This window comes from Idiotropiscis lumnitzeri, chromosome 5 (assembly GCF_059441095.1).
Source record: "Idiotropiscis lumnitzeri isolate Australia: NSW breed Sydney's pygmy pipehorse chromosome 5, RoL_Ilum_1.0, whole genome shotgun sequence".
Lineage (NCBI taxonomy): Eukaryota > Metazoa > Chordata > Actinopteri > Syngnathiformes > Syngnathidae > Idiotropiscis > Idiotropiscis lumnitzeri.
Window position 1 is genome coordinate 20328936 of NC_142395.1, and position 15536 is coordinate 20344471.

At 39.9% G+C, this 15536-nt stretch overlaps 1 protein-coding gene across 4 annotated transcripts in view; it reads right to left on the reverse strand.

Moving 5' to 3' along the window:
• Positions 1 to 210: 210 nt before the first annotated feature.
• Positions 211 to 15536, reverse strand: part of pcdh9 (protocadherin 9) — a 152789-nt gene continuing 137463 nt past the window's right edge. For all 4 annotated transcript variants that reach the window (XM_088295456.1, XM_088295454.1, XM_088295455.1 and 1 more), the window contains one exon: positions 211 to 1049. In XM_088295456.1, the coding sequence (XP_088151582.1) occupies positions 679 to 1049 (371 nt within the window). In that variant the 3' untranslated portion in view covers positions 211 to 678. The remainder of the gene's footprint in view (positions 1050 to 15536) is intronic.

Below are 15536 nucleotides of genomic sequence, written 5' to 3' on the forward strand. Positions count from 1 at the left end.
AATAACTTTGTTTTCAAAAGCAAACTTGTGGGACTTAAAAAGGCGGTTGGAACGGCAGAAACGTTACAGATCACTCTCCGGCTAAAAATCCAACTCTTGATGACTACAGCATTGATGACAGCAGTGACCTCTCCAAATCACTGTGGTTATTACAGATACATGACAGTGGTTAATAAGTCTTATTTACAAACGCACAATGACATGAATGAATGAATGATTGAATGAGTAAACAAGTGTCCACATACAGTGTTTTAAAAACATTGCCTTCTAAAATGCAATTCAATTTTCTTTGATTGTGTCGAATAATATAGTTGAGAACACCTCAATAGCAACCACGTTACATATTTGTATATATATCAGTCTGCCATGGTATTTTTTTTTAAGAAATGTATTTTCATATATACCCCATTAGATGCCCTTCCTCTGCAAATCAATGAAGGATAACATTTCAGTCCATGAAGGTTCAATAAAAATAAGAGATACGTCCTCACAATTGTTGACTTGGAGGGAACACTGCATAAGCACTTCAGTTTTATGCCGCATATTGTACATGTGGCTACCACAATGCAGAAGCATTAGCAGACGTGGTAAGAGATGACAAAAGGAAGAAAGCAACGAAAACAAGAATAGCTCTGGTACGTGTCTTTGTGTTGTCACAACACATGACGGAAATCCATTTTAAAGCTGCTGGTCCTTGGGGTTGTCTGGGCAGGAACCTGTCTGGCAGGACTTCAAACTTACCAAAGGAATATCAGCCATGCCGCTGCTTGTGAAGTGTCCCTCTTCACTCCCAAATTGCTTCCTGTCACCAAAATGCTCTGACTGCCCATTTTCCTTTTTCCAGGTTCGAGTCAAGGTATGTCCATTGAGAAGTTTATCCTTGGGACCCCACTCCCTCTGCGACCCAAAACTGGACACGGGGGACTTTTGCTGCTGGTAGGATGCCAAAGTCGGGGGCATCCAGCAGTTGTCTGAATGTCCCAAGACGAGGCATTCCTGTGTGCACATCTCTGAGGCCTCCATGAGGCCACGCGGTCCCAGGGGGCCATCTGCGGAGATGGAAAAAGGAAAGCAGGTCAGTACAGCATACTGTATTTAAAAGCCACATTTGCCGCACGGTCAATACAAGGGGAGGTCTGCAACTCTTTCAGGCGAAGGTGCTCACAATAGAATCAACTGAATCTCCACACTAAATAAGGCACAGAATCACTCAAAGCAAGGTCCATTTAAAAAATGGTCGGGTGAGTTTAGTGTCATGAACTCAAGCCCACCAAACATACGGATGATCCTGAGAAAAAATATAGCCAAAGTAATATCGGACAAAAAAGTAAAAATGCAAAAATAATGACGCTGTTGTATCAGCAAAGGAAAATGAGCCATCATTAAAGTAGTGTCAATACTCAGGCTTACGGCCAGCGTAAGAGAAGCCTTGTCTTCAGTATATGTGATTCCAGAGTCGAAAGGATCTCGGAGTAAAGGTTTACATATTCTTCAACCTTGTTCCCCCAAATAATTTCAAAGGATGGCTGAAGAGAAATAAGCTCATATCAGGGGGGCACCTTTGTCTACCTCATTACTTCCAATGGAAAAGCTACTCGAATAAACGTGGACCTCAAACCCGTGCATCGTGCAATATCTGTTTTAATATGTTTTATAGAGAGGCTTGAAAACTATAATCACTATTTTCCTCCTTTGTGATTGTTTTTTTTAAAGAAGACAATTTATTCTGTTGCATGTCAGGCACAAAAACATTTAATGATTTTTTTCTGCTTATGACCTAGACAGAAAAATAAAGTTATTTGTCCTAATTTGTCACTTTCCTTGACACACAGCTAAGTGGTTGATGACTAAGCAAAGTAATATTTCAACGGCGTATTTACCAATTCGTTTTGACGGTTTTCATCTTCATTAAATTAATTGTGTATTTGCAATTTGATGAAAGTACTGCTGTATTGCAGACGATTGTAAATTTGTTATTCGGTTGCTTGTTATTTGCAACACTGTTGGTTGGTTGCAACTGTCTACATGGCATAGGATTAAGGAGGTTACATGAATTATATATGCATATTTTTTTGTTTTGTAAGAAACACAAATAAAATAAGGGATTCATAGGGCACAGAGTAGACAAAAGCATCAACACCCAAAAAGTTGAAAAACGGTTTTGAATGTTCATGCTGGCACATGACCGACTCAGATCAGTATTTGCTTTCCTCAAGATAAAATCTTTTATCATTGATGTTATTTTTTTTCATGTAGCACTGTGCACAATTTTTTACCAGTCGTGCATGTATTTGATTTTGTGTGGTTTCCTTTAGCTCCTCCCACCCCCTTTAACTGACAACAACCCACAACTGCTTGTTTCTTTTCCGCACTGGATTTCCTCAACTCTGTAACGTAAGCTTTTTTTGCAAGTCAAAATATCTTTGTTTTCTACACGATAGTCTATGTTGCAATACATTTCATAGCGTGTGCTTTATACAGCTCATGAAAACAGACACGGGTCAACTATGCTAAAACATTGAATTGACTTGATGGGACCTGATTGATTTTATTTGGTCATCCATGTGTACAATATTTCAATGAATGTACTTTGACTAGAACATCTACATCTGACAAAACTAACAAGTGAGGCCAAAACACACAATTGTGGCATTGAATCAATCTTATGGCACATGATGGTAAGAAATCTGATGCCTGATGACTGTACTGCGAGGGAACATGGAGCCCATCACAATAATAGGAGGCCATAATTGGCACGCAAAAATTCCAAGTAAGACACAAATTATCATGGTTGCGTGCAGAATCACAGAAAGCGATAATCAATGGCACCCATGAGATGAATTCCTTAAATGAGATGGTCGACAAGTGAGTTGACATCAGGGGAGCTATTAGGGAAGAGAGACGGAAGGGGAATGAAGTGTGTGTGTATGTACAGTACATGGTGTTCATTGTCAAGCATGATAGCTTAGAGAACGCTCATTGTGCATGAGCGTAATAATGATGTCTTTGCAGTTGTCACACTTTAACCTGAGGATAAAAGACACTGAACCAAATTGTTTGTACAAGTGCATGAGCAGTGATGACTATTGATTCTGATCATGTTGTGTATTGGTTTCAAAATTCAAATATTCAGTCATGTTTGTGTAAGAAAGCAAATAATGAGGTGGAGCTAGGGCTGAGCGATATGACCTCAAATCAATATCGCGAGAAATTGAGCAATTTTACCTCGATAACGATAAATGCACGATAAATTTCCCCCGTGGACTAAAATCAAAATAAATGCAGGAAATGCATATTGACTGTTTTTTTTTTATTGACCAACTGGTACACATTACTTTCAATGAAAAATAAAAGTACAAAAATCATTTGAATAAGCATTCCAAATAGCTTGCTTTGCATGACTTGAACAATGTCACAAAGAAAAAGGGTACCTCTTGCAAAATCTTTTTCTGCAAATAGATTGCGCCAAGATGCTGGCATGATGTAAATAATGCCAAACAAAAAAATGCTAAATAAAATGAAAGAAAATGTCAATGCAAGCCAAATAAACAAGTGTGCATCATCGGGGAAAATGTGCCGTCTCGAGTACTCTGGTGCGCAGTCGCCACTTGACGTCTATGTAATGCACAGTCAGGCTCAATCAGGGATCCATGTTGCGACCCGACCACAAGTCGGATGTCGATGCAAAATGCTTGACATGTCTAAGCTCCCGGCCCGATGTAGTCCATATCGGGAAATACGGCTTTCATGAAGCGTTTAAATCCTGTGCACGCCACTGTAACTCGAGGAGCTTTCTCTTTAGCTATGTGCTAGGCTATCGCGTCCACCTCTGAGACGTTCTCTCGTACGGTGTCGCCTCCGTTATGGGCTGTTGTCACTTGTCGAACCTTGCTTCTCACTTTGAACTTTCAGCACAGCATGGTTGTGTTGTGGGTGGTGAAAAAGCTTCCGGATTTGAATCGCCAGCTACGACCGCGACGTCTGTTTTCTTTCTCGATCAGACGGGTGGAGTCACGTGACGAGAGGCGCTGTAGTCGTCTTAAAGGGGCATGAACATTGCCGCAGACAGAAAAGGCTTTTCTTTTTTTTTAAACACCGAATTTACCGACATGGGCAAAATGTCCTCATTGGAATAAATTTTGAAAACGGTAAATTTTCGGTTTATCGCCCAGCCCTAGGTGGAGCCCTTGAGCATATCTTTCATATGATAAGAAATATGAAAATTCACATATGGTGGACAACAGACATTGGTTATAGCACAGTTTGGGTTCCCAGTTATGGTTTAAAAACGCAGTTAGGGTTCCCAGCTAGGACGTTAAAGTGCAGTTAGGGCCCCGAGTTTGGGTTTTAAAGGACAATTAGGGCTCCCAGCTAGGGTTTTAAAGCACATTTAGAGTTCCCAGGTAGGGTTTTAAAACACAGTTAGGGTTCCGAGCTATGATTTTAAGAGGAACAATCAACTGTTCAAATGCGACAAAGTCAACACATAAGCGTACATTATATATACATGCCCGGTTTGTATGAAGCAATTGCTAAGGTGCTCAAAATATGATATCAGCTACATCAATTGATTGTTTTAAAGGTATATTGTATATCAGGTGTAACCAATATAGTGCATGCGGGCATCAGGTAGCCCCCAAGGACTGCATGAGTAGCCCAGGGGCCTGTTCTGGAAGTAGCTCACCATTGACATGATCATTTGAAAATTTGCCCCGATTTATAGAAAATGTGGTGCATATTAATATTATTCATTGCTATCCTTAAATCATTGTTGATAATTATCGTGAGAAATCATGACCATCATTAAACATAAGTCAAGGTCATTTGAACAAATTAGTTCTTCCAATGTGGATCAAACTGTGAACATTTCAAATAGGTTAATGACCCGCAGTGCAGAGTATCCATATAAAACATGTCTAATACAACTTCTGCTAAATAATTATAGTACCAATTCAAGTAGCGTGACACCATCACTGGCTTCTCCATCCCGAGATTCATGATTTTATTCCTTTGTAACCTTGGTGTTTTAAGTCCATACAATCAATGCACATCTATGTATAGAACAAAACAAATCCTCCTTTTGTTTGTTCTTTGGGAATGACCTCACTTAAGAATCAGTGACCTCTAAGGCTTATCGCCCGATGGTGTATTTGATTATCTTGAGGCCCAAGAATATTGCCTTAATTTGTGTCGTTTGCCGCAATACAATTTGTCTGACCTCTGTAATCGCAATGAACATGTTGCAATCGTGTTATTGCTAGAGAGACAGCAAGACTGATAGATATTCTGTGCTCAAAGTTTCTTTTAACTAACAAGCACAAATAGAATTACACATAAAAGCAAATAGCCAGTGGCCTCGGTTTGGTGCAAAGTCCTTGAGTGCTTTAAATAATACTGCGGCACAGGTGTTGAGAAATGCATGAAATTAAACAACGGTGTCAGAAGGCGCTGACTTTTGCTTTCAGCACTGCGCAAATGCTGCAGCTGTCCACACGAACGGATATCACGAAAGACAAAGAAAGCCATTAGATTTCCTTCTGATACAAAGTTGTGAGGACACACTTTCGGTTGATCTGATAACTTCTGTTGATACAGTTGAATAAATGTGAGCCACAAGAGCATTGTTTAATGATGGACACTCCTACTGAACAGCATTCATGTATTCTCTCATGGCCCTCCCACTCAGCACCACCGAGGTTAGAGGAGAGGAGAGAAGGTTGCTTAAAAGAGTATTGTTGTTTTTTTTGTCTGTTGACTATTGCTAACGAGATAGTGTTTGGCTAATTAATTGGATGTACTCTATCAGTACTGATGTGCCTGGCGCACACCAACAACCTACAGCGTTCACAATGGCGCAAAGAACGGGTGGGAAGGGAGTCAACGTGATTGAGTGCGGGGGATCTAGTGTCCATAGGGCTTGTTTGTTTTTCCATGCTGTTAAGCATGCCCAGATGTTGCTATTTGGGAATGGTTGGAACTCTGTTTTGGTAGCAGATTGCCGTCTCCAGCTGCTGTTCAAATAGCCACAAGGTATAAGAATGCCATCTTTAAATATGCCCTTGGTTTTTATTTGTGACCATTTTATCTTCTGCAGTACATACTATACCAATAATACACGAATGAATAAAGCTTGGCACATGATAATAAATAATATGACAAACTCTGTCTCTATTCACTGAGACACACTGAGCTCACAAATATTGCAAAAAGAGCTTGGGAAAATGTACAAGTCATTCGGCTTCATGCAGCTTTGCAGCACATTTCCAAATAAGACCTGTGATCCACAGAAAAGGCTATCTCAGGCTGGTTAAATATGATAGCGAACATAACATAGCAACACACTAACCGCATCCTCTGGAGAATACTAGTCCAGTTGATGGATCCTTTCTAGTATTTCCTTTGAGGCCAGGAAGCGGCTTCTTGTGAGAAGAGATGACGAGCAAGTGGAACTAACATGGAAAAAAAGTTGAGAATGGAAGTGAGGGGGGATCAGAGAGATATATAAGAGCAGCGAGAAAAGATGAAAGGGGCGCCGCAGAAAAAGGCAATGCGAATTAAAAAAAAAAAAAAAAGACACAAAGCCTATTATAAACCAAACGACATGTACATGTTTGTCAATTGTGAAAAATAAAATCAGCTCTTTATAGTCATATTTCCCGGTACGTTATGTTAGTCAGCACACGCCGTCTGTTTGGTGCAGCGAGAAACATCGGAAAATCTGAGCCGTTGTTGGGGCGTCTGGGGGGGGCATGTTCGGCCGATTCCACATGTCGGGCTGTCGGGGCAAATGATCCCCTTGATTGGATGTCAGCTAGCGAATCAATGTACTGGACAAAAACAGGAAGTGACGAAAGCGGACAAATGGTGAAAATTGAAGCTACTCCTCAACAACTGAATCACCTCCGCTCATTTTTCACATCTCCTACATGGATATAACGGCTGGCTGGACAGAAAAGTGTGAAGACGAAGTAATCACGCTCTTTCACGAGAAAACTTATTCGACATCACCGTGATAGGCTGCCTAGTGAGTATCGACGCCGATGACTTGGACGGCTATGACTTCTCACGCCTGCGCAAAAAAAAAGTAGTTGGCGTCTCAGTCAGCTTTTGCAGTGTATTTTTCTGTCATTTTACAGTCCGGCGTGCCGACTTCTAGGCCCACACAAGAGTTGGCCACGATGGATGACGTTGGATTGGTGTCTATCGGCCTTTACATAGCGTATCCACACGGGTTACTGCACGTACTGTGGTTGACTTTGTGTAGAAAAAAAACAACTTGTTTCCAGCCTCTGTCCCATTTCTTGATGTTTTGTGTTTCTATTTTAAAGAGTAATGATGTTTGCACCATATACTTTAACTTCTCCAATTCTGGAAAGAAAAGTTGGCCTTTCTTGGATCAGATACTAACAACTAGCTTTGGAATGTCATGTCAAATTTGCAGTAGCTCAACACAGAGGGCGTTCCAGTGGACTAAACCTTTGCCGCTCATTATACACTGTGAAGAAAATAATTGAATTTGCAGTTGAGGGTGATGGTACTGCAAGCTGTTTTCTAAACCATTATTTATATGATAACAGTATTTCCTTTTAGGTGGTAACAACTGACATCCCATCGATGTAAGGATGGGTTCCATCATCATCAAAATTCAGTCCAGGACTTATTCTGCACTATAGACTATTTTACCCAATTCCCAATGGAATATTGACCTTTCAAATGATCCCAGTAAGTCTGTGGTTAAGAAAGAAGTGAGCATAAGACATCTTCTTTTTCTCTCCATCATCTCAGATAGTGTTTTTTTTTGCCTGGATTGTAATTCATCTCACTCTTGGAAGAGAAATAGACCAACAAAGAGACACGATACTCTTTAGACCGTGTATGTGTTTTCAGGCAGCAATGTAGTCTCTATGCGGCATATCATAGCATTAGGACTGGGAAACAGTTTGCTACTGTTTTGGCTTGGAATACGAAGCCAAATGAACATAACGTGAAGATGTGCAGTCTTCCCTGGAGGGATCAGTAAAGAGGCTGATGATAATTAAACCATAAGTCCGCAGTTAATGGCATTTTCCACCCCACTGTTTGCTCACCCAACACCACAGCATTCATTTTCAGTCTGTACAGTGCTATATTACCAACAACTCAAATCATTCGGGAAATAATTACCCATATTACCCACGGAAATGTTCAACAACCCTCCACGGATTGCTTCCAAAACCTTTTGAAGGCCCCAACTTGTCGCCATCCGTTCGCTTTAAGATTTTCCTCAAGATATCCATGAGGCTTTATGCAAGAAAAAGGTGAGTATGTTTTTTCAAGCTCTTCCCAGGCAGACAATTCATAAACACTTAGTCTTTCACTTCTCTCACGCCTGCATTGGTGGAACTGGTCCTGCTTATTTGCATAGAATGTGAATGTGTGTGTTTAGTCCCTGCGACAAAGCCATGGAAAGCAAATGTGTGTGATCGCTGATGTTGCACTGCAATAAATTTATCCAATGACCTTGTCTTTTAATTCCAGATCTCCGAAATTAAATTATGATTACTCAGTCATGAGATTGGATAGAACACAGATGAAAACTCCTGTGTCTAACTGACCAGACCTTTGGTCATGAACGTCATCTCGAAATATTGCAATACATGCAAATTCAAATGCCACAGCCAGAAAAAAAATATAAAATCATCTCGCATTGAGCACAGACAGCAGTCTTAGTGTTGACATTTTATATTTGGCAGTTTTGCACATTTGATACAAACTATGTGGTGTGAGGCTATAATGGTGGTGTTCATTACATCCCTAAGATTTAAATCTACTTTTCATACAAGCGCTCACCAAAATGTATATTTGCAAAAGAGATGAGGGACATTAAGTGTACGTTGGAAGCCTCGTGGTCAAGGTTTTCATGGCTGAGCAGCTGCATGTTACCAAGCACAATGCCAAGCCTTTGATGGAGAAGTGTAAAGCCTTCTGCCTCTGGAATCTGAAATGGAAGAATGTGTTCTATGGAGTGGCAAATCATTTTTCTCTGTCTGGAAACACAATGGTAGCATCCGTTTGGTAAATGCCAGGTTTGGTTTTTTCTTTTTTCTGTAGTTGGCCAAATTCCCCTTTACTTCAGTGAAAAATCTTTGTGGAAAATTTTATGGTTTGAAGTTAATGGGAACAGGTTGGTTAGAAATGGGGAAAGTCATTTTCTTTTCCGGATTGAGACTCAAACGTACAGCAACTGGGAGCCATTCCTTTTTTTAACATAATAGTTTAGCTCAAAAGCGGGGCAAGATTTTGCAAAAGGTACAACACTAATTGGGGAATGGGATAAACCAAACCACGGAGACCTGCTGCACCTCTTGGCCCGTGTCGCATTACCCTGTCTTGTTTGTGCAGGTTTTGTGAAAGGTTGACAGAAATAAGAGTCAGGAATGAGCAAACCAGGCACATTGAAGGATTGCAAAGTGTAGCGGTGAAAGACATACGATGTTGATCATCACCTTGAGCCTGGAGGAATTTGGTAATAAAACAGGACCTTGTCCATCCCTTGAGATCTCTGTAATTGCAATTTGGAGGCAGGTCTCATCTCCCTTAATAACTGTCATTTCCGAGCATGGTCTGCACACATACATTTGTTCATAAGTACCTGAGGGAAAGAACAAAACTGTAATGCCTATTAAACATGCACTAAATGAAATTGAAATAAGGTATGTTTAAAAATTAAGGGTGGTAATTCTGGAAAATGGGATGTGGAGAAGGAATGGGTTGGACGTTTTTGTGTGTGTGATTATCCATTTAGTATGGAAACACCACTGTTCCTGTTTAGGGTCATGGGTGACCTGGAAACTTTAGGAGTAAAGCAGTTACACGACTGGTTGCCAGTCAATCACAAAGGATCTGCAGACAAACAACCATTCTCACTCCCATGCATATTCATGGCGTGTTTAGTTTCTAATGAACCTACATTGTGCACACGTGCTACCATATGCAAACTAAAAGGTAAGCTGTAGACAACCTCAATTCATTAAGTTAATATCAACGTGCTGCCGACAGAAAATGCACAGTGTATTCTATTTGTCTCATGCAGCTAAGCATCAGCTCAATGTTCATCTCAAGGTAATTGTGTCGTGTAGTTCACAATCATGACAATCCGCAAGACAGCTATTGTGTTGGAATTTGCAAGTTGGTCAGGCATTAAATTAGCTGTCATGGAGGAGGTTTGCGTGAATTGGCTGCCTACAAGCCTCAACGGAAAAGAGTGGAAGATGAGTTGTGAAAGTAATTAATATATATTTATTTATTAATAATACAATTAATTGTAATGATCATAATCATGGGGTGCCTGGTTTGTTTTAAACTTGTGAATTTTGTTGATGAACATAAATCCATTGTGAATGACGTAAGATGTCACACGATGTTGGATTGTGGTCGGCAAGTTTGAATGAGGGCTTAGAAACAAATTCAAGCAGTAAACGTCTGCCTGCCTTTCACCTCAGGACAGAGATGTTTGATTCTATGCCTTCCCTGCTAGGCTCCATTCATCACTCAAGACCTGCAATGAAAGCTTCAAAGGCGGCAATCTGCATACATTCCAGGCTCTTGGATATTAGCGAAAGCAATCTGCCACACTGGCTTGTGCACTGCGTCAATCTGTCTTGTGTTCTTTCTGGTTTCAGATAACCTACTATGCAGGGTACAGGGGCAATTGGAAATTTCTGGACAACTCCCAAACGACTGGTCAATTCCATGTTGAGCATATTAATTTACTTTAAGAGGCTCCAATTCTAAATTGAGGGTCCAAATGAATGTGGGTGTGAATAATCGTTTGTCCATTTGAGACCTGTGGCTGGTTGGAGACAAGTTCACCTTATGAAAGTCGACTGGGATAGTCGCAACCTTTATGAAGATAAACAATATAGAGAATGGATGGATGGATATATATATGTAATTTTTTTCCCTCATATGTGCCCATGTCACAGATTGTTCATGTGACCATAATAAGACAAGCAAATATTTGTTTACCAGAAGAGATTGGGGCATGACTTGCTTTAAAAGAGAATGTCTCATCATAAATGGACAGATCATTTTTGTATACTTCCAGAAACCAGCTCAAAAATGTTGTGGCTCACATGTTGCAAGAATGCAGCTTTGATAACATTAGGTAGCACTTTAAAACCAAAGACTTCACATCCTTTGACCACACATCAAATGAAGCAGAGTGACCAGAATTTTCAAGCTAACTGAACTGAGATTTTAGCACAGGAGAGCGGCACTGCTCAACTGTTCACGTTAATTGTTATTATTTTTAAATCAATCAGTATTCAGATCTGGTCTGCTCACATGTACATCGCCCCAAAAAACGGCATCATATTTTTTAGGTGGCATCAGCAGCATTTTCTGCACTGGATTTATCTTTTCCTACTGTCTGTCTACGATTGTATTTATTAAACAATGCTGCTGTGGAAAAAGCATCACTCTAAATGGGGTCGAGCTGTGAGGATTTCCCGATCACTTTCACGCTTACTATGTAATTAAACAATAAGACTGGTGAGACATAAACTGACGAAAGTGCTGATTAAAAATGAGAAGTGATCCTTAAGACCAAGTGTGAGATCAACACTGAATTGAAAAAGTGGCGGTTACCATTACATTGATTGGAACAGAGTAACAAACAGACTGTGAGTAGAAATTAGAGTTCACACATTTCATAGCATGGGAAATAAAGGCAACACCCAATCGTAAACATGGAATTAATTTGACATTTGCTTGACTTGCTGGCTGCAACAATGCAGGAACGATGAGAAAATGTCACAGGAGTAATTCAGTTTAATTTAAACACAAATTGTAGCTGTTAAAATTAGTTTCTTTGCATGAAGAACGGGCCCTCTTTATCGGGTTAACACTTTACCATGATTGATTTGGAAAGGGCACCACAGTGATGGCTTCATCTGCAAGTTTTTATTTATTTATTTTTTGTCATCCTTCTGTGTTCATATTGATGTGTGCGGTGGTGCTCACGTTTCATGTCAGGATGCGTGAAACTAATTTGTTGTTTTTGAAGATGGCAGCAATTAATCTTTCAAATGACCTGGCAAGATTAAATGCGAAAAAGAGAGCATGCTAGGAAAATAAATGCCAACATTAGGGAAGAAATTACAAGATGACCTTACTGAACAATGATTTATAGATTCCTGAGTCAGGCAATTACAGCAGGTGATACCTTTGAAATCGCAAACCAAGAAAATCAAATGTGCTGTGATACAAGCTGTGCACTTGTCGAGGTCGTTTAACGTGTTACACGCAAGGTTCCTCTGAAATCACTCCCTTTCCAAAGAAGCCAAGTTCGTTGCGGGTGGTACAAATAAGGGGAAACATCTGCTCAAACATAAATATGAAGCAACAAAACATAAAGAGCTCAAGGACACCCGGGGGTCGAAACTTGTTAATTGACCTGCATTTTACGAGTCACAACATCAAAAAATAATCTTGGAAGCAAAGATTGCAACTCATTCTAATCTATTCATTTATTTCTTCCTCCTTATCCTTGTTCAGTATCGCGAGCGAGCTGGCGTCTCTCCCAGCTGACTTTGCGCGAGATGCGGCATACACCCGAGACTTCTCGGCAGTCAATCACAGGGAAGATTGTAACTATCTTGCTATTTTAAATCCTGTTTGGAGGAAACAATCAATCACACTAATCTCAAGGATTATGTGCTTCCGTTGTGTCTCCGAGGGCCCAATATGAGAATATTTTTATTATGCTGCCTTGTGTAAATGCCAGCATTGAGGACTCATAAATCCTTACATCTGTGCCTACAATCAGGACTGTCCCTTGCCAGTCCCGTTGTACTGACTCTTTCCAGCGTGCACTCTCACAGCTAAACATGAGGATGAAAGTGGACTCCATTCCTTCCATTTGGAACACTCCCACTCACCATGAGCCAAAACTCATGAAATTACATGGCATGTGAACATGGGTTTTAATTACCAAGAAGACTATAATTGAGCAGAGATGGTTTAAGCAATCTAGTTTACAGCATTTTACTTTCCTGTTAATGAGAGTGGCAAACTTGTGCTTTGAGCATCTAACCCATATTGATACAACACAGATGACAAAAAAAGCAAACCTTTTGAACCTCTTCTAAATAAATATCCATGATTTTGTTGGAAATAAGCCACATGAAAATGATGTACTTTCAAGTCAATTTTTAAGTGTCAAAGTCATACAATAAAGCATACTGTTTGTACAAATATAACATACATTTTTGAGAGTGACATATTTGAGCAAATTATGATTTTGCCGTTTTTAATGCCTGAAAAAATTCTAATAATTTGTAAAACCTTATAGTCTTACATTCAATTTAAATAAAAAAAAAGGCTTTTCAAAAACAGGGGGCCGTTAGAAGGATAGGAAAAAGTGCAAAGAAAATACTCTTATTTGGATGGAATGGCGTTTGTCCTAAATACATTAAATAAATGCTGATTGAATAGAAAAGCAGCATGTCTATGAGATCTTCTAACTTGGGTCAATTAATGGAGTGAACATGTTGAAGCTGCATTTAGTTGTTATGCTGCACACAATTGGAGTAAGATGCCAAGATAAGTGTAATCAGATCCAAGTGTGAATGCTTAAATAAAATTTAAAAAGTTGTTGTCACCACAGCTTTGATGAAGGTTTGCTAAAAAAAAAATGGCACCCAATTTTCTTCAAAATTTAGATGTATCTCTTTAATATAATTTAAAATGATTTTAAGCATTTCTTTGAACGTGTTTAAATGTCATAAATGTACATCCTGCTATTTTTTGCGAGCTACTTTTGCTTACTCTGCTTCTGAATGTTAACTGGTGTGTTTTTAAATGCTTGTAAGGGTTGTCTTTGCTCGTTTGAAGCACATTGAGTTGCCTTGTGTATGAAATGAGCTATACAGGAGAAATAAAACTGCCGTGCATTAACATATATGAAGCCTGCTGCATGAATGTTTTTTTCCTGATGTTCAAGAAAGAAATTACATTATTTATCTCTCTTATTTATGTCTTTGATACACAATATATTTTATTTTGATCAAATATACGGTTGATGCACTGCCATTGACGGTTATAGAAGTCCATTCATTTTACCTGGGCTGGCAGAAATTAGTTAATCATTGAGGTGCTCATTAGTCGTGATGTTTATTATTGTTGCTGTAGTTTGCAGTGCTTGCTGAACCCGCTGGATCATACGGCAATATTTTAATCTTGATTTGATTACTCCATTTGCATGAGCTATGCAGTTTACATGAGAGGGGTAAAATCTAAGAAATGCACTACCTTGATTTTATTGTTCCAAGTTGTCAATAACAATATTTTCTGCTTCAGTGGCTGACATAGCAAGGAAAGCATATAAATTGGAAACGTCCCCCTGTCCAAATCCATTCCTCCCTCAATCCGCTCATCATTGCTTGTTTGATGAGTAGCTTTGTATGTGCTCCTCTCAATGTCAAAAATCAGCAGGCACTCTGACTCACTGATTGGGTCAAAGACCTCTGCCGCTCTGAGAGGGTAACCGTGTTGCGGCGAGGACACACTCTGCTCCCACCCCGAGAGACATACAGACACAGTCTTTCCAGTACCACAAATCGGAAAACAACAGCGACAGTCACAATAAACAAAGGTGTAAATCAATAGATACAAGTCCCCAAGACAGGGATGTTTAGTAAGTAGTCAGATAAAAGGTGTCACTGTTGGCTTTTTCTTAAGTTTGTTATTTTTATCCAACGTTCAAATCCTGTCACACATTAAGAGATGTGATTTTAGATGCACTCACAAAGTAATGATTATGAAAGGAAAGCCATGTATGGGGCACAAGTAGAATCAGCCAGAGGCCTTATTATTATTTCATTTCCCTCTTCTATAAATGGCATGCATTTGAATTATTTTAATTACGGATCCTTGCTACAATTACCTCAAATTAAATTACTTTGCAAACCTCAGAAGAATACATAGCTAACGAAGAATGGGATCATACTGACAGGGATTTAACCTCAACTTCTCTTTAGCACATTGCGCTATTGGCCCCACGACCTAAATCCAACTCCATATGGGACTGAAATATTGAAAATGCCTAAAAGCCCATTTTGTATCCATTCTAGAACCCAATCAGCCCTCCAAACTCCTCAAATCCCTTCTTCCCCGACTCCTACTATATTCATTGGGCTGTAGAGATTACAGAGAACAACCCTGCCTGGCAGGCATGCCACACTTAAATAATCTCTGGGTGAAATCCCAGTGTTAATGGGGTTTCTGGATCATGGCACTGCTTTGTGTTATGACGCTCAATGGCATACTGGGCACATAAGCCAGGCATGCTCCAGGAGGCAGGATGTACAAAGCAAGAGGGTGATGGGGAGAAAAGGAGAAAAAGTACAACGAGTGGTGTTTGCAGAAGTAGATTGGGAAATCGAGAGAAGGAAATAAAGAAAGAAAAGAACAACAATGCTGCCAAGTCGTGAAGGAAAACAAGAGGCAGAGGGCGGAGAGGATAGAGAGGCGTTGTGGAGGCGAGAAAGTCCCCT